The 20,005-nt window shown below is 48.3% G+C and overlaps 1 protein-coding gene across 3 annotated transcripts in view; it reads right to left on the reverse strand.

The window, feature by feature from the left end:
- Positions 1 to 8,813: 8,813 nt before the first annotated feature.
- lrfn5 (leucine rich repeat and fibronectin type III domain containing 5) overlaps positions 8,814 to 20,005 on the reverse strand; it is a 55,414-nt gene continuing 44,222 nt past the window's right edge. For 2 of the 3 annotated variants that reach the window (XM_062968747.1, XM_062968746.1), the window contains exon 3: positions 13,855 to 15,497. In XM_062968747.1, coding sequence (XP_062824817.1) covers positions 14,453 to 15,497 — 1,045 coding nt within the window. In that variant the 3' untranslated portion in view covers positions 13,855 to 14,452. Of the gene's footprint in view, positions 9,129 to 13,854; positions 15,498 to 20,005 lie in introns of those variants that run through there. The other variant, XM_062968748.1, reaches the window with a different exon arrangement.

Raw genomic sequence — 20,005 nt, forward strand, 5'->3', positions numbered from 1 at the left:
CGGGCTGCTTTCAGCTGGGTTTCATAGAATCATAGAGTTAGAAGAGACCACATGGGCCATCTAATCCACTCCCATTCTGCCAGACAGGAAGAAACAATCAAAGCACTCCCAACAGATAGCCATTTGGCCTCTGTTTAAAGGTTCTCATAGACAGAGGTTTCACTGCCTCAGGTCAACCCTTCCTCACCTTGAGGTGACATCTCCCTTCTTGAACAGCGAGGGGATTCCCACAGACAGGCCTTGCGCACTCTCTCTTTCTTCCTAGAGACCTTGAGTGGGGCCAATCAGCACGGGATGTGGGAGGCGCTCTTGAGCTTCTGGCCCTTGGTCCAATGCAGGACTGTTTTCCAGATATGGGCCCAGGTCTCAGAGACTCCACTGACTCCATGCCTCACAAACCTCTGCAGCCCAGGCTCCTCAGGGGCACAACCCTGGGGCCCAGTTTGGCCCCTGCAGGCTGTATGGGTATTGCCATGGGGGGGGGGGGGGGGTGGAGTCTGAGAAAGAAGAAGCATGCTTGACACCCCCCCACCCCCATCACCACCCATTTTGTCTGGAGAGACTTTGCTGCAAAGCAAATGTCTGCCCTTCGCAAGGCTTCCTTGGGAGACAGGCGTCCTTGTTGTCAAGACGATGGTGATGCTCCGAACGAGGTGCCATCTCCACTTTAGAGAAGGAGCAAGAAATGGGAACATCGGTGGCACAGCAGGGCCTCCCATCACGGCAGGTGGGGAGGAGGAGGAGGAGATGAAAGGGAAAGGCAGGGAGAGGAGGGTGGCAAGAAGGGACAGGGAGTCAGGAGGGACCAGAAGGGCCAGAGAAGGGGGCCCTGCAAAGGCCCAGTGCATGGATCTGACTTCTGTGGGGTGCTATGATCCTATGATGACCCCACAGGGAAATCAGGGCCACCATGCGACCATAGAGTCCTAGATTTGGGAGGGACCTCTAAAAGCCATCTAGTCCAACCCATTTCTGCCTGGGGAGGGGGCTGCCATACCCCTTCGCTCCCCAAGAACATTATCCCTGTCATTAGTATCTTTGCACAAACCCTGTCGGTGCTGAAGCCAAACCAAACGGCAGCATTCTGCATTGAAAATGTTTCTTCTGATATGGAAAACAAGATCTTCCTCTCTGCACAGGTAGATCTCTCTCCTTGGGATCAATGAGGCCTCTCCTTGGCTGGAGGCCCACCTTGGTGGCACCAGAGGGTTGGACTGGATGGCCTTTGGGTGCCCCTTCCTGTTCCCTTTGAGGCCCACCCAGCCCCCCTGGCCTCCATGGGTCAAGAGGCACACAGTTCCAGAGGTCATCCCAGTCCAAAAGGCAGGGGGTTACTGAAATCCAGTGCACTTCCGAACATGGCTGGAAACTTCGGACTGCAATCCAGAACAGGCAGATCCAAGATGCTGCCGCCAGCCTCCTGGCAAGACCCGCAAAAGGCATTTGGGGCTGAGACAATATCCTCTCTCCCTGAAAAAGAGGAACAAGCGTGGTCCATTGGTGTGTGCATTGACTAGACTGGCGTCCCTCTTCTGCCAAAAAGAAAGAAAAGGAGAGAAAAATGGGACTCTGGAATAAAATCCTGCCAAAGCAGAGCACTAAAAACCAGGCTAGAGCCCAATTAAAAGCTCATCAGAGACAAATAAATGGGGATCCAACTGGTTAAGCGGCAACGATCCAGCTGGGATCCAAACCACCTGCCGCACCTCCCTCTGGTTTCACTGGGAGCCCCTGAGCACAACAAAGGCCAGAAGAGGAGGAGCCCTTTGCGACCTGGGAAGCGAGTGCAAGTCACACCGTGCTGAGGGGAGAGCTGCCATACGGCACAAGGCAAGCGTGCCTCAAGGGCTGGCCACGGCAATGGGCACCACGGAAGACTGGCCCTCCTGGACCCATCAGAAGGGGTCAGATGGCAAGACTTCCCGCTCAGCCAAGGAAACCCACCCGGGGGTGGAAGGCAGACCCCTCTCTCAGCCTCAGAGCAAGCCAGCCATGTCAGAATAACACAATCCCCAAGGAAAGCATGCTTTTTTGGAGTCAGAGTGGAGTTCTGTTTGGAGTGTTGGACTAAAAGTCGTGGCGCTGATGCTGGATTCGGACCCTGGGAGATTTCGGATCTCTGCCCAAACATGCAAGCCCATGGGTTGATTTTGAGAGAGTCACGCTCTCTCAAACTTTGAAAGCTACTGCTCAGGCCATTGGTGGTTTTGTTCAATGGTGTTATGTACTGTGTTATGTTGTGTGTTGTATTATATTGTTCTATTATGTTGTTTTATGAATTTTAGTATGTTATATTTTAACTATTTGGGCCTGTTTCCATGTAAGCCGCCCTGAGTCCCTTCAGGGAGATGGAGGCGGGATACAAAAATAAAGGGATTATTATTATTATTATTATTGTTATTATTATTATTCGAAAGCAGCAATGGCAAGCCTCCTCTGAAGATAACTTGCCAAGAAAAGTCCAAGTCCGCCCTTCATTGTAGGCATATAGAATCACAGGGTTGGAAGTGTTCCCTGTCCACTATCCATGCAGACCCCATTCTGCCAGGCAGGAACACACAATCTGACCTCTCCCAACAGATGGATGGACATCCGGTCTCTGCTTAAAAACCAAGGAAGAAGAGGTGTTGTCAAAGGCTTTCATGGCTGGAATCACTGGGTTGCTGTGATTTTTCCATGCTGTCCAGACGCATTCTCTCCTGATGTTTCGCCCACATGTATGGCAGGCATCCTCACAGGCTGTGAGGTCTGTTGGAAACTAGGCCAGCGTTCTTACCATACATCTGGGAACCACTGAACGCAGAGGGAAACTAGTGAAGAAACACAAGCTAGAAAACATCTCCAGACCCACTAAGAAAATCCAACAAATGCTACGCTCATCAAAGGACAAGACTGCAGGAGTCTACTGCATACCATGCAGCTGTGGACAAGTCTACACTGGGACCACCTAACACCACAGTATTGCCCAGGCACGAATCAAGGAACACGAAAGGCACCGCAGACTAAGCCAAGTAGAGAAGTCAGTCATCGCAAAGCCCTTGATGAACCAACCTGGACGCAGCAGATTATCTGAGAACACAAAAATGCTGGATCACTCTCACAACCACCACGTCAGGCTACACAGAGAAGCCATTGAAATCCACAAGAAGCACGTGGGCAATGACAACAGAAAGGAGGAAACCATGAAAATGAACACAATCTGGTGATTATGCTTCTGGAACATGGCCAGACAGGCTGGAAAACTCACAGCAACCCAAGTCAGAGTCTCAGGCCGAAGCATACTTGGCTCTTGTCAAGGAAGTCTTTCCTCATACTGATATGAAATCTCTTTTCTTGCCATTTGAATCCATGACTCCATGATGCCCAAGTCTCTGGATCAGCAGAATCCAACCCCGCCTGCTTCTTAAAGTGACCTCCTTTCCAGAATCTAAGCCTGGCTCTTGCGTCCCCTTCTCGCTGCCTCCTCTTCTCCATAAAAAGACGTCTATAAAGGACCGGGACCACATGCAATTAGTTTTGAGTAATATATTCAAGGACTTCCAATGGTTTTGGACTGCAACTCCCACCATTCCTAACAGCCTCAGGCCCCTTCCTTTTCCCCCTCAGCCGCTTAAGCGGCTGAGGGGGAAAAGGAAGGGGCCTGAGGCTGTTAGGAATGGTGGGAGTTGCAGTCCAAAACAACTGGAGTGCCCAAGTTTGCCCATGCCTGCATTAGGACCAATTCGTAAGGCAAGGGCTTCCGGAAAGGAAGACACATACACACTTGCACGCTTGTGTGCTCGCACTTGCACACCTGCCACCGTTGACACTGCCTGCAAGCGCTCCCAGCTGCTGCCTCTGCCGAAGGAACTCCTCCCGGAGGAATCCCGACATCTGGTTTGCATCTCCACGGGACGCTTCCCTCCATTATTTTATGCATGAGCACATTTATTATTCCATCCTCTCCCAAGGTTTCCAGGGGCAAATTAGGAAATTAAGAGCAATTGACAAGCAATTTGGGAAACAAAACAGTAGTGGGAAGCATTGGCACAAACATATGGTGGCGGAGAGGTAAAAGCAGGCGCGAAGCCAAGGGGCAAACTTTGCTACTATGAGGAGGAGGGTGGCTATCTGCTGGGAATAGCAGCCCTCCATGGCCTTCTATTATTATTATTATTATTATTATTATTATTATTATTATTAACACAACGACATTGTATAACACAGCAAACAAGATAGGTACACTGGATTTCGTATCACAAAATCACAAGTCGAACACTTCCCAAGTGTCTAGGACTGTGATTATTATTATTATTATTATTATTATTATTATTATTATTATTATTATTATTATTTTATTGTGACACAGCAAACAAGATAGATATGCTGGATTTCGTTTCACAAAATCACAAGTCGAACACTTCCCAAGTGTCTAGGACTGTGTGATGTATTTTCGGATGATGCGAGCAGATCCCAGTAGGGTGGCCTTTTGCAGCTGGCAGATCGTAATTTTGTCAATGTCTATTGTTTCCAAATGCCGGCTGAGATCTTTTGGCACGGCACCCAATGTGCCGATCACCACCAGGACCACCTGTACTGGTTTCTGCCAGAGTCTTTGAAGTTCAATCTTGAGGTCCTGAGAGCGGCTGAGTTTTTCCTGTTGTTTTTCGTCAATGCGACTGTCACCTGGGATGGCGACATCAATTATCCAAACCTTTTTCTTTTCCACAACTGTGATGTCTGGTGTGTTGTGTTCCAGAACTTTGTCAGTCTGGATTTGGAAGTCCCACAGTATCTTTGCGTGCTCATTTTCCAATACTTTTGCATGTTTGTGATCCCACCAGTTCTTTGCTGCTGGGAGGTGGTACTTGAGGCATAAGTTCCAATGAATCATTTGGGCCACATAGTTGTGCCTCTGTTTGTAGTCTGTCTGTGCGATTTTCTTACAGCAGCTGAGGATATGATCAATGGTTTCATCAGCTTCCTTGCACAGTCTGCATTTTAGGTCAACAGTTGATTTTTCGATCTTGGCCTTAATTGCATTTGTTCTGATGGCTTGCTCCTGGGCTGCAAGGATCAGGCCTTCTGTCTCCTTCTTCAGTGTCCCATTTGTGAGCCATAGCCAGGTCTTCTCTGTATCAGCTTTTCCTTCAATTTTGTCAAGGAACTTTCCATGCAATGTTTTGTAGTGCGGTTTTCTTGTACTGGTTTTTTGTCTGCTGTGTTTTGAGGAGTTTCTGTTTTTTGACTTCAATCAAAGCAGGTTCTTCACTTTACTTTACATATTCTGCCAGGGCATGTTCTTCTTCTTTGACTGCTTGTTTTACTTGCAAGAGTCCTCTGCCCCCTGATCTTCTAGGCAGATATAGCCGGTCAACATCTCTGCGAGGGTGCAGTGAATGATGAATGGTCATGAGTTTTCTTGTATTTCTGTCCAAATTGTCCAGTTCCGCCTGTGTCCAATTTATAATGCCAGCAGTATATCTTATGACAGGTATGGCCCAGGTGTTTATGGCCTTGATGGTGTTGCCTCCATTGAGCTTGCTTTTGAGAATTTTTCTGACCCTTTGTGTGTTTTCTTTGCTAACCACAGTTTTCACATGTTCATGCTTGATGTTGTCCAGCTGTAATATGCCCAGATATTTATAGGCCTCTGGCTGGTGACACTTTATTGTTTGGTCATTGGGCATATTTATGCCCTCACTTTCAATTATTTTTCCCTTCTTCAATGCCACTGTCGAACATTTGTCCAAACCAAACTCCATGTTGATATCAGTGCTAAAATTTCGGACAGTGTTGGTCAGAGACTGGATTTCAGTTTGCGTTTTCCCATATAGCTTCAGGTCATCCATGTACATCAAATGTGAAATTTTGTGAGAATTCTTAGATGTGTGGTAGCCGAGATTTGTTTTTTGTAAGATTGTTGACAGAGGGATCATGGCAATAATGAAAAGCAGAGGGGACAATGAATCTCCCTGGAAAATTCCTCTTCTGATGTTGACAAGTCCATAGCTTTCATTTCCAACAAACAGTTCAGTTTTCCAGTGCTCCATCATGTTTTCAATGAAGGTGCCAACGTTTTTACTAATCCGATGGCGTCCAGACACTTGATGATCCAGCTGTGTGGGAGTGAGTCAAAGGCCTTTTTGTAGTCAATCCACATTATTATTATTATTATTATTATTATTATTATTATTATTATTATTATTATTATTATTTGATACACAACAAGATTAGTACAACAGCAAACAAGATCCCTATGCTGGCTGTTGCATTGGATCACACGTCGGACATTTCCCAAGTGTCTAGGACTGTGTGATGTATCGGCGAATAATGCGTGCAGATCCCAGTAAGGTGGCCGTCTGCAGCTGGTAGATGGTAATTTTGTCAGCGCCAATTGTGTTAAAATGCAAGCCAAGGTTTTACGCCACTGCACCCAGGTGTGCTGATCACCACTGGGACCACCTTGACTCGCTTGTGTCAGAGTCTTTGCAGTTTGATCTTTAAATCCTCATATCGTGTCAGTGTTTCCAGTTGCTTCTCATCAATCCTGCTGTCACCTGGGATTGCAACATCGACAATCCATACTTCGTTTTTTAGCACAATTGTGAGATCAGTAGTCTTGTCCTTCAAAACTCTGTCCGTCTGAATTCAGAAGACCCAGAGCAGTTTGACGTGTTCATTTTCTGTAACCTTTTTCAAGCTTGTGATCCCACCAGTTCTTTGTCCCAGGCAGATAGTATTTGTGGCACAAGTTCCAATGGATCATCTGAGCAACAGTGTTTTGCCTCTGCTTGTAGTCCGTCTGCACGATCTTCTTTCAACAGCTGAGAATGTGATCCATTGTTTTTCCTGCTTCCTTGCAGTGCCTACATTTGGGATCTGTAGCGGACTTCTCAATTCTGACTTTGATGGTCTTTGTCCTAATGGCTTCCTCTTGGGCTGCAAGAGTCAGGCCCTCCATCTCCTTTTTCCAAGTTCCATTTGTGAGACACATCCATGTTGTCTCCTTGTCAATTTTGCTCTCAATTTTCCCCGGGACAGATCTGTGGCATTTGGTACCTAAGTGTCTCCTTCTGCCAAACAGATACAGACAGACACACAGTTGATGCTTTTCCTTCAGCTAAGCCAAACTGCGGAAGAATCTGCCGGAAGGGATTTCCCAGCTCCAGACACTATCTGGGTTTAAATCAGCAGAAAAGAACAGTCTCTTCTGGCAGGTCTATCCAGATTATTCTGTAATTATGCTTTTAAAGTATTGGTTTCATATACTCTTTTAGCTGATATTATGTGTTGTGTAATTTGTTGTTGATCCCACACTTGATTCATAAAGGGGGGGGGGGGGAATAAGATGATAATGATGATGATTATTATTATTTCCCAGCTAATTTCAAAAAGTTTGTCGGGTATTATTTAATTCATTTGTTGAGTCATTGGGGTTTTCTAAAGTCAGCACAATATCATCGGCAAACACTTGAATTTCGTAGTCTTTTCCTGCTGCCCAAACACCCTTTAACTCCTTATTCCCATGTATTTGTTTTTAAACACTTGTATACAGAGTCTTTGGGGATAGAGAGACCCCCGAGGACATTCCCTCCTGTCTTGTTTTCACCTCCGTTTCCTAGATTTATGTAACTCAAGGTGTTTTGCTTCCTGCCTAATGAAGAGGTCACTTCCCCCATCGTCGTCTTCTTCCCAAAAGTCTTTATTGTGTGCTTTTGCCTTTGTGTGAAAAGGGAGCATCTTGAGACATCGCTGTCTCAAGATGCCTTACAACACAGACATGAGTCAGCATCAGGGACTCTTCAACCAGAATTAGGTAATCTTCTTTTATCTGCTCTTTTATCTGATATATATTACCTGACACAATAATAGTATGTTTTTACCTTTTGAACCACATCTGAGAATCATCCAGTGTACTTTTTCTCCTGTTTCCTCCCATTATATAGTACTGGCTATGCTCCACTCTATTCTACTGGAGGTACCCAGTATTCTTCCTACTGGTTATGGGCTCAGCATGGCTCTACCTCACTCCACTTTGCCACAGATGCCTAATATTCCTGCACCAACCTCATTACCCTGGACCCGATTGCTCCCCTGCCTGGAGGTTTGATGGTAGCATGACTATTTCTGACTTAAGCATGGATGACCACTAACATTGCAACAGGGCATTTTAGGGCTTCCTTTTTGGCCACCTTTCGCAACACAAGAGTGCCTTGCTTTTTGGACTTTTCTGGAGCTCCAAAGCACCCCCTTCCTCTCCTCAAAACAAGAAGGGGCTCCTGCTGGGCATTTCCTCCACTCTTGGTCTACATCAGGCATGGGCAAACTTTGGCCCTCCCTCCAGGTGTTTTGGACTTCAACTCTCACTGTCCTAACAGCCTTGGGCCCCTTCCTTTTCCCCCTCAGCCCCCTCAGAAGTTCGTTGTGAGAAGCAAAGAAGGAAGTATAAATAACTTCATTTGTTCTTGTAAATAGTGCAACCATATTACTTTGCTATAAATAAAAGCATCCAAAGGAAGAGATAGCATTGGTCTGTGTGTTTTGTTCTTTTTATCTCTTTTGGCTACTGGTGCTGGGTCACACTGCTGCTAATAAGTTACTATATGTTTATAGGAAGGGTTTTTTGTTAATAAGCTCACTCACCCAACACAAAACATCTGGAAGGCCAAAGTTTGCCCATGCCTGGTCTACAGCCTATAGTTATTCCCAATGAGAGCAGTCACTGCTTCCATTGCATTTACCTATTTGTTGATCCTAAAGGATTCGCCAAGAGCGCTGAAGCCACCGGTTCCTGCATCAGGTGTGCCATCAGGACCCAGTCAATCAAACTCTGTTATTAAACCATTTATTTCTGCAGAGTGGTGGGATGGAATGGAGCATTGGGTACTCAGTGACATTCCCCACCAATTGCACTGGGAATCATGGCTGGGAGCAGTGATTTTTCCAGCGTCCTCTCTGGCCTCGTTGGGCCCGCGATGCAGTCTGGAGGCACGAGGTGCAAAGTCCCTGCTGGCAGAGCAGAATCTGGCCCTACCGCTCTTCAGAGAGTTGGAATCGGATGGACTTTTTTGGTGTACGAACGAGAGAGGCCCCAGTTTTGTGGGGCAGAGGTGGAGGGCAAGCGCTCTTCAGGCTACATCTGGTTTCTGTGTGGTGGAAACAGAAACAGAAAGAACTATAAGGAGATCCAGCCAGACCCCTGCCTGCCCACCCATCCTCCTGCCCACCCTTCAAGCCCGGAAGCCGAAGACCTGGCCTTGGGGCAAAGAAGAACACCCCCCCCCCCCAACCAGGCACCCTGGCCACCCTGGGCATGGGGAACTCTGCACAAGCAGCAGGTTGAAAGAACAATGGAAGCCAGGAGGGGAGTCACTTTTGGCCTCCCCACTGCAACACATGTGTGCGTGCACACAGACAATAGAGAGTCACTAGAGACGCATCAGAATAGACCTCTGTGCCCGACAGACTTTCTTGCCACAAGGCACCAGCAAAGACATTTGGCTAATCTATAGACCCCTTCACTTGGAAGAGACCCCAACCCTCTTCTGCCAGGTGGGAAGGCATAACCAAAGCCCTCTTGATAGATGGCCACCTGGTCTCTCTTTAAAGAGCTCCAGGTGCCAGCATATTTCCAGGCAGCAGTGGATTCAAATGGATCTCACAATCAAGCATTTCTTCCTGATGGTTAGGTGGAACTGCATTTCTTAGAATCTGAATCCATTGCCCTGTGTCCCAGTCAGCCTCTCTGTGCCAAATTGTCAAGGAAGGCCGCTTGCAACAGAGGGGCAATTGCCTCCAACCTCCCCAGCCCTCCCCAAAGGCCCTTTCTTATGCTCCTGAGCATGTGTGGAGTCCATGGATGGATGGGGGGCTGACACCAGAAGGGGGGAGGAGGGGCCCACCCTTTTCATAGGGACAGCACCAAGAAGAGAACTGCAGGCAACCGCCACTGCCTCCTTGATCTAAGGAAAGGAAAGCTAGACACCAATGGATAAGGTAAGAACTTATTTGGACTGAGGCGCAAAAGAGAAACAAAGAGCTTTGATAACCATGACAGAAGTGGTTAAGAAGGTCAAAACAGGAAAAACACCAGGACTAGATGGCTTAACTGCTACGTATCACAAAACTCTAGAAGACAAATTGCTTATGCCATTTCCACAGAACACAAATTCAATTTTGAATTCTGGAAGTTCACCAGACAGCTGGAGTGATGCTAATATAACTTAATACCAAAAGAAGATTGAGATTTGCGGGATCCCAAGGAGGACAGACCTATCTCTGTGTTGAACAAGCATTATAAAATATCTGCATCGATGTTAATGGACAAAACTAAGCCATAACACCTGGAATCCCATAGCATGGAGCCACGGCTGTTAAAAGTGATGTCAAATGGCATTCATTCTGCAGTGTAGATGCACCCCATGATAACGAAAGCGAAAGCAAGGGGGAGGGAGTTGAGAAGGGAGAGGGAGGGAGGGAGGGAGGGGCTCTTCAGCCCTGGGTTCCCTCCCTGAAGAACCATAGAATAATGGAGTTGGAAGAGACCACATGGGACATTTAGTCCAACCCCCTTCTGCTATGCCTGGTGAAAGTGGCCTCGCAGTGTTGTAATCCTATGCCGTGAACACACTCCAAGCAGAGAGACCCCTTTGTGCTCCTGGGGGGCTTTGCTATTTGGTTTTAAAGCTCTCTCTCCCTGCTTGTTTGTGCGTGTGTGTGTTTGTGCATAAGTGTGCTGTGTGTTGAGATCAATTCCCTGCTGCCTCCTGCTCCTGGCTTGGCTTTGGTTTCCTTCTGTGGCTGTTTCAGATTTTATGCTCTTTTACAGCATCATATGCAAGTTTTATGACTTAATCTTTATCTCGGCAGCAGCCACTTGCAGAGCTCCAGCTCCTGGGCATTGCGGAAACGGAGGCATCTGATGCATGGAGTCACCCCTCGCCTGCAAAAACGGGGGCAGAAAGATGCATTTGGAGAGAGGAACAGGGGCCCACCAGCTGGAAGAGACTCAACCTTATTAAACACAACACCCCCTCAATGCCACAGGTGCAGCTCTCCCCAAAGCCATCTAGTCCAGCCCCCAACACAAAGGAATGCCCAAATGAAGCCCAGTCACATGGGAGGCCCCCAAGCCCCACCTTTCCCCTTGGCACTCTATCGCTCCCCCCCCCCCCCTTATATCACATAAAATACATTGGACACCCCTCTCTCAAGCACAGGATAGTGAGACTGCATTAACTGAGCCAGGCGACCATTGTGCTGGATAGCAACAGAACATACAACCCAAGAAGAATCAAGTACATGTGCCACTCAGGCGCATCTGCTGTGCAGGCGCACCTTACGGGCCTGCGCACTGCCTGCATGCACAGTGACACCGACCTTCAGTTGAACGCAGGCCTTCCTCCCCACACAAAACATCTCCAGCTGCTTCTGCAGGAAGACCTCTGCAGATGCCTGGCACCTACAGGATTCCAGTCAAGTGAACACATTTGGTTGAAAGACTGCTGTTCCTGTCACTCCAGTGTGACTCCAGTGAAGGAGGCCACAGTTTAGGAAAGCCAAGACTGGCCAGGACTGGCCACTTCCCTCTGGTCTCTGGCGGTTGAAGGGAGTGATGGATGCACATCCTCATCAGCCCCGCACAGCCCACACTTCAGTGGAGACACCAGGCAGAAAGAAGCCCAGATCAGTACGAAACCCCAAGGGCACAAGATGCAAGAAGGAAAGGTGAAACTCAAAGCCTCTCCAGCCACACTGCAAAGCAACCTTAGTCTGGGACCTGTAATTGGACCCCATCCCTGCAGGACCGAGAGACACACAAGGCTTGCAAGCACAACAAGCAGCTTCCGAAGGGAGTCGAAACCGCAGCATGCCTCCTCTGCCGTCACGAGGTCCAAAAGCATCAGGAAGGAGAAGGCCTTTGCCAGCCCTCTCTTCGCCTGCAAGGGCCCCACAAAAGCAGCAAACACAGACTCTCTTGGGGTGGGGAGAAGAGAGCTTTAGAAGCCCCCACCCCGGTCTTGACATAAGAAGAGCCCAATCTTCTGCCACCATACCTTTGCCTCGCTGGGAACACCATCCCATCCACACAGGAGCCCTTCTCTGGGAGGAGGCCTCAGAGTGGCCTTTTGTCTGAGTTTCACAGCAACATAACCCAAAAGGACAGCAACACAACCCCCAGAAGAGGATTGTGGGGGGGGGGTGCATAAAGGCCATAGAAAAGAGAGGGGGAACAGCCCCTGCATAGAAGACGCCTGAGCCAGGGCTGGGCTTGAGCCTCCAGAGCCAGGCAAGTGAGAAAGGAAATGCCCCATCCATCTCCCCACGGACTGGGCTCCCTTCCTCAGCTCCTTTTGCCAGAAGGAGTCAAGAGACAAGCAGGTTGCCCACATTTAGTAACCACTCTGCTGGATTTCCCATTTCTTTAGTATCTGAACTGGATTTTGCAAATGGGAGCTGGCTACAGGGAGTACACGATTCTCTTCTTGCAATAGCTGCAATGGCTAATGGTCCACCGTTCAAGGTGCTGGTTTGACCTGCAAAGCCCTATAAAAACGTGAGTCCAGGCCAATTGAAGTGACGCATCTCCTTTCATGAGACGCTTTGGCCTCTGAGATCTTTTGGGGCAGCCTTTCTCTCCATCGACCACCTTCCAAGGCTCATTTGATGGCAACAAGGGGGGGCAGCGCGGCCTTGTTGACTCTGGAGTTCCCTCCCCAGAGAGGCCCGCTTGGCCCCATCATTACTCTCCCTTCAATAGCCTGGCTTTTAAAATCTGGGCTGGGTTTTAACCTGGAGCAGAAGTGTTTTCAAGGTCTTTCAAGGTAGATGGCCTTTAAATGAACTTTAACTTTTTACATATGTCATGTTGTCACTTTAGATATTAATAGTTTTTGAATAACTTTTATATTCATACCTTTGTTAATGGTTTTATAGATTTCTCATCTGTACTGTTTTTCAAATATGTTGCCTTCCACTTTAGGGGAAAATTGGGACAGAGTTAAACACATCAGGAGACCTCCTTGCGCCGAGGCTCAGACATGTCCCTCCTCCGTCCTGGATGCGCCTCAGCCTCCTCTTGACAGAAGAAGCACCAACACAAACAAAACAACAGCGGCCCAGCTGTGTATTTGGAGAACACAAACAACCCCTCAAACTCAACCAGAGAAACAGCCAGTAAAAAGGAACTGCTTTGGGCCAATTCCAGAAAAGGAGAGGAGCAACCTGGATGAGAAATGCACACGGCACCAAGGGTGAACCTCACCGGCATTCCAGGATAGCTCCACTTCCATTCAGAGCTGTCTCCTTCCCAGCAGCTGAAGGCACAAGGAAGCCCCCCAGAAATGGGCTGGCCTTAAGAGACTGACATTTCCTAGGCCACCACGATCAAGGAGGAATCGTAGGGTCATATACAGTTGGTCCAGCCTCCTCTGCAAACCAGTTGACACAGTCCAAGCACTCTTAACAGACTCTGCTTGAAAATCTTTTAAACTTAGAAACAGGCTTCTCCTCAATGTGGCATCCCTTAAACTATTTCTCATGCCCTTCCTTCAGCCTTCTCTTCTCTAAGCTAAACATCCCCAGTTTCCTATTCTGTTCCTCAGAGGGATTCATGGCTTCCAAACCTTTGATCTTTTGGATGGCCTTCCACAGACAGCTTTCCAAAGCCCCTTCCATGGACAGCAATGTGCAAGAACAATACAGCACCAAAAAGGGGTGTCAGATCCAGCTGTGCCACAAACCGCCCCAGAACCCTCTGTCTCCCTCTGCCCCATTGCCCCCAATGCAGACAGGGCAAGCAGCCATAGAGGGGCCCCTGCTAAGGCTTATTCAAAGAGGGATCAACCATTCCCCCGTCACACCAACTGCATGTATGGATGGAATAATTTTATTTTACACAACATAACAACACAGAGTTGTTGGTTTTGTACAGCATCTGCCTGGAAAACGAAGGCAACACCATTGTCAATGGGAAAGGAAAAGAAAAAGACACTCAACCGCTTTTGAAAAATACTCTTTTCTTCCCCCTTTTTTTTGCGTACTGACAGATCCGTTGTTGTTGTTGTTGTTGTTTGGCGCGGGGGGAGCCGATCCCTTGCCCAGGCCCCGTTTGTTCCCAATCTGCCAGCGAGGGACCAGAATGCCAATCCAAGGGGAGGGGAAGGCACTGGTGCTGTTTTCATGCTTTTTCCCTTTTTAGATAAGGATCTGCCTTCATTGGGAAGATTAAACCAAACGAAAACCCAAACGGAAGAATGTGGAGGTGCTCAGTGGCTTGTGCACAACTTTGCACGGACACGAGGGGAGGGCGGGAAGCCCCCCATGGACAGCTCAATCGGGCGGGAGTCCTCGGGCAATGTTTGGAAAGGGAAGGCGGTGGCGGTGGGGGGCCGCCTCCGTACTCCCCCCTGCCCGTCCCCCCTTTTGAATCAATTAGAAAAACCCATCACCACACACCGCAGCAGACCGGTCACACAGTGCTTTCCAATATCCACTCAGAACTGGAAAAAGTCGCTTTGCCGCTATCTGACTCTGAGCCTCCCGTTGCCGGCAGGAGCAGCATCCCGTTCATGGAGAGGCTCCGCTTGGACCAGAATCCGCCCGGCTGCTGCGCGGAGGGGGAGGCGCTCACGCGGCAGTAGTACTCCACCGCCTCCCCTCCGTTCAAAGAGTACCGGCGCTTGGCCCGGGAGGGGTCGGCCGGCAAGGTGAGGAACTTACTTGGCTTGGCTTGTGCTCTTCTGTACATGGAGGAAGGCGTCACCCGGGCGCAGTCCAAACCCCGGGCCCCGGCCAGCTGCAGTGCTGTGGAGTTGTTCCGGTTAGTGTTCTGGGACTCCAGGCCGGTGGAGGAGGCGGCGGAGGCGGAAGCGGCACCGGCACCCTCGCACGACTGCACCAGCAGCTCGCTACCGGGCTTTGGCATGGACTTGCGCTTCAGCTTCTGAGAGCCGGAAGGGCCCGCAGTCCACGTGTGAGGCAACGTCGCAGAGGTAGCGGCAGCACCAGCTCCTGAGGAGTCCTGGCCGGAAGAGTCCGAGGACGAGGGCACAACCACCGTGCTGTCGCCTCCAACTTTGCAGCACTTCAGTTCCTCCTCATGGCCCACGGCAGCCTGCTTGGACCCAGACGGCCCCTGCCCCTGGGCCCCGTTGGTCTGCGAGTACACATTGCTGACCTTGGTGGCCTTGTGGTGCCCGCCTCCGCTGCCCCCACCGGGACCGCCACCGTTGTTGCACACCTTGTACCGGATCATGAGGATGATGATGAAGACCAAGACGGAGGCCACGATGATGCCCCCGATGATGATGATCATGGTGCCCCCCAGGAACTGCGACTGCATAAAGTGGCACCGGACATAGTCCTGCTCCGTGGCAAACTGGATGCAGCCCACCACCCGCGTGGCCGTCAGGGAGGTGATGCCGTCGTCGTAGATGGCCAGCACGCACAGGTCGTAGGTGGTCCCCGCAGCCAGGTTGTTCACCAGGAAGGTCTTGCTGGTGGGAGGGATCATCCTGTGGGGGGAGAGAAAGAGAGCGGGTCAGCACTGGGCCTTACGCTCTGGGCCCAACAGGAGTCCCTCTGGGGCCACACAAAAGGAAAAGGAAAGGGCCTGAGGCTGTTGGGAATGGTGGGAGTTGAAGTCCAAAACACCTGCAGGGAGGGCCAAAATAGGATCAAAATTGATCGAGAGCAATTAGACATAGGGAACCTTGGGGTTGGGGCTACTTCCTTGTTATTCACCTCTGCTTGTTAGGCATATTCAACCCAAGGTATTTTGCTTCCTTCCTGCATGTAGAGGACTCTTCTTCCCAAAATGTGTTTCAGAAGGGAGCATCATGAGGCCTCTCTCCGCATCAATCAAGATGCCCTGCACACACTCAGTGAGAGTCTGCATTAGGGACCCTTCTGTCAAAGTTAAGTCACTTTCTTTTTCTCTATCCAATCTTTGATTACTAGCATCTATTGCAGTGGGTTTTTGCCCCTTTTCAAGCCATAGCCTCCTGTGTTATTTCCTCTCCTATTTCCTACCATAAGCTCATATATAACACAGGCTACACTGCACTCAACCCTGCTACGGATATCAAATATTCCCTACCCTTTCTTCATCATACACACAGAAGTCAAATTATTTCTTGCTCCTTGTTGGAAATAGCTACGTACCAAGCCACTCACTATTTATTTGTTAATGTGTATATTTGGTAACTTGTTTTCTATGTGTATGTTGGTTTGACTCTTTGGTGTGGGAGGAGTTATAGACATGTGATTATACTGAGCATGTGCAGACTCAGGACTCCATTTTATATTCAGTATCTGTTTAGACCTGAAAGTAGGTGCGTGCATGCAATTATCTGTTTGGACTTCAGTTGAAAAATCAGTTTAGAGACTTCAACATTTGCTTATGGACTTCAGTGAGCACAACTATACTCAAAGACTATGGACTATTGATAAAGAATTATATCCTGTGTTCTCAACACAGAGAGAAAGAACTATGGTATATTGTTTCTGAAACTGAACTTTTTAAATAAATGTATGGTGAATTAACACAAGATACATTATTTTTCAAAGTAGACTTTGTTTTTATCTCTGAGTGCATATTTTAACTACGGTAAGAGGTTTAAAGGGAGTGTATATCTTTTGGGCAACTTCAACTGCAAAGAAACAACCATCCTCTGCTAACTAAATATATTTTTGTAGTGGCATGTCTTTACTCTTGGCAGTCTAACAACATGGTTTTTCAGTTTAACAGCTGAGATACCTGTGTGCCATTACATGAATGCTTATGAATATCACTTGTTCAAAGAGTTGACTTTTAACAAGGTCATGCTTTCCTTGACTAGTGGTTTTCCAAAGGTGGTCTCCACATATTCACGCCTACCTGTATTTTATAATGTGTTTTATGAATACTGATAATAATGATAATTTTTAACTGATTAATATTGCACTGTATAATTTTTATATATGTGTTTTATTGGAAGCCGCCCTGAGTCCCCTGTTGGGTGAGAAGGGCGGGATATAAATATTGTAATAAATAAATATTATAATATTCATGGCGATTCACATTTGTCAAAAGGACATGTGCCCATAGACTGGGTGCAGTTACGTTCTGATAGCTTATGTAATAGGTTAGGTTTTGCAATAGGTTATGGAAAGTCAATCCTCCCACACATCCTGTTCTTCCAAGATGAACAAATCAGGCACAAACACACAAAAGGGAAGCCCCGCCCCCTTTTTAGAAGGCTGGGTACATGTTAATTAATTTTGAGCCATTTGACAGAGGCAGAAGCTGAAACATTTTGCTAATATGTTTATAAAGTTCTGCCTGCTCCTCTCCCCCCTCCCTGTGCATATATATTATATTCAGAGGACAAACATATGATAAATCACATCAAGTGTGACTCTTCATCAGCAGCCTCAGAGAAAATCCACTTAGCAATTCCAACGCTTGGTCCACACAACTCTGCCCCTGTCTATCTCCCTGCAACGTTGGCTGGGATTTGGGGGGGGGGGGGCTATGGACGTGACCTCTGGGCCTGAGGCCCCGCCCATGTCGCCCCCGCAGACACACACGCATACATGCACATATGCGCACACATCGTCCAACACATGGAGGGTGTTAATGTCCTCTTAGCTGGGCTGACTCTGCTAAACAGATTACCTTGGCGGATTAAAGGTCAGCACGGATTATCCCAAAATAAGCACAAATCAACATTCAGCAACAGCAATGGCACTTGCCTGCCACCCCACCGGCGGCAACTGACCCTTGCCGTCTCCAACTGGCCCCAAACCGGACCGGGCAGCCCCCTCCCTTGCATTTGCATTGCATTTTATCTCCCTCCCCCCCCCCACCCAACACATCCTGCAAGGCGCTGGATTTCCCAGGCCTGTTCCTGTGTTAACACCTTTACACCTGAAAGCGTTCACATTTCTCAGAGTGATACTGAGAACAAACACGGCAGCACGAAACAGCAGGAAAAAAACTAAAACCTTGAAGGAATATATTTAGAAAGCAAATGGTGGTGCCAGGAGAACATTTCTGAGGAAGGGGCTCCACAGACACAGCGTCATCGTCCTGTCCCCCCAGACATACACACACACACACATATTCCACCTTCAAAATATACTAATATTAATATTATTAATAATAATTTTATTTTTATATCCCGCTTCCATCTCCCCAAGGGGACTCACTGCCAGCCAGCCACGTTGCTTCGGCCTTTGGAGGCACCTCAAGAGCCCGTCTTGAACTGGATTACATGGCAGTGTAGAGTAATATAGTCCAGTTCAAAGCAGATCACCTGGGTTTTATATGGCAGTGCAGAAGGGGCCTGAGTCTCCACTATCACCACAGATATCTATATATGGTCCCAAACAAAAGTTGTTTACACTTGTAAATACTGATTGAAATGGTTATAATATCTAACAACTAGTTTAACTGGTGGATAAATATTATAACCGTTTCAATCAGTATTTACAAGAGTAAATAACTTTTGTTTGGGGCCCCGAGTCTCCACTGCCATATAACCTGGGACAAGCGGATGGTCTGGGATCGGTTCCTGGGATTTACGGCAGTGTAGAAGGGGCCCCGGTGGCACAGTGTGTTAAAGGGCTGAGCTCCTGAATTTGTGGACCAAAAGGTGCCAGATTCAAATCCCGGGAGTGGAATGAGCACCCGCTGTTAGCCCCAGCTCCTGCCAACCTAGCAGTTCGAAAACATGCAAATGTGAGTAGATCAGTAGGTACTGCTCTGGCGGGAAGGTAACGGCGCTCCATGCAGTCATGCCAGCCACATGACCTTGGAGGTGTCTACGGACAATGCCAGCTCTTCGGCTTAGAAATGGAGATGAGCACCAACCCCCAGAATCGGTCACAACTGGACTTAACGTCAGGAAAACCTTGACCTTAGAAGGGGCCTAAATTGATAAGCATTGAGCTGTATTTTGTAAGAAGGCAGGTGCTTTTCATTTACTGCAAGAAATTGGAAGTGCTGGGTGCTACAAAACACTGCATTGCATATAAATGTCTGTAGCAGACCAGGCAACGCTCTCAACAAATGAAATCTGAGTTATAATGCATCAATAATGTGTCTTTAGCCAATTTATACTCCATTTACATGGTACCTTGTAGGAGATAACGTACCTAGATTATGAAATATCTGTATAAAACAGCATGCCTAGCATATATAGTATTTATGAAAGCCAATGTGTGTAGACATACCCTGTTAGTCCATGTATGAAATAAATATATAGAACTTTAAAGAAAGAGTCCACCTCAAGGAGCCAGACATGAGGTGAGAGAACACCTTTGGGAGTCTGAGTTCTAGTCATCAAGGGCAGGCCCCCTGCGAACTGAATGTGGGCTCTAACTGGGTCCCCCGCCCTAAGGATGAGGAACACAAGATCTGGACCATTTGCTGACATCATTGCCTGGTTTCTATGGCACTTTCAGCCACCAATGGCCAGCAAGTGCCACCATCTCCTCCCCTTCTTCCCAAGGAGCCCGAGATGTCTCTGTTAGGGCACTGCTCCACAGACGTGGCATCTCCCATGGCTCTCTGCAAAGGATATTCTCACCAGATAGACATCTCAACAGTCAAATCCACACCATTCCCTCCCCAAAATAAGAGCTGCACATGCAACACTGAGTGGTGTCCTCCATTTGTCACACCCCCAGAGCTTCTCAGCCAACATAACCTCCAACGGCCCCAAACTCCTCCTTCAGAAGGATGACCAAACCCCACGGAGAGAAAGGAAGTCTCCCTTAAACACACCTCCTCACCCCGGGCGCTCTGCCAGTCTGACGCTAAGAGGGCTCCCACTGGGCCACGGAGCAGAGGAGGGCATCACAGGCCACTCTTGCTCATGGTCCTCAGAGCCAGCCCTGGGCCACCTCCTGCTCCGAAGCCTGGAGATAGTGGCCAGGATCACAGAAGGGTGGTCCTACACCTGCCCTGCCCACCCCAACAGCCTCTCAACCGACATGCTCCTTACTACTATTGTACACAGAGATACCCATGAAGATC

Source organism: Anolis carolinensis, chromosome 1 (genome assembly GCF_035594765.1).
Source record: "Anolis carolinensis isolate JA03-04 chromosome 1, rAnoCar3.1.pri, whole genome shotgun sequence".
NCBI lineage: Eukaryota > Metazoa > Chordata > Lepidosauria > Squamata > Dactyloidae > Anolis > Anolis carolinensis.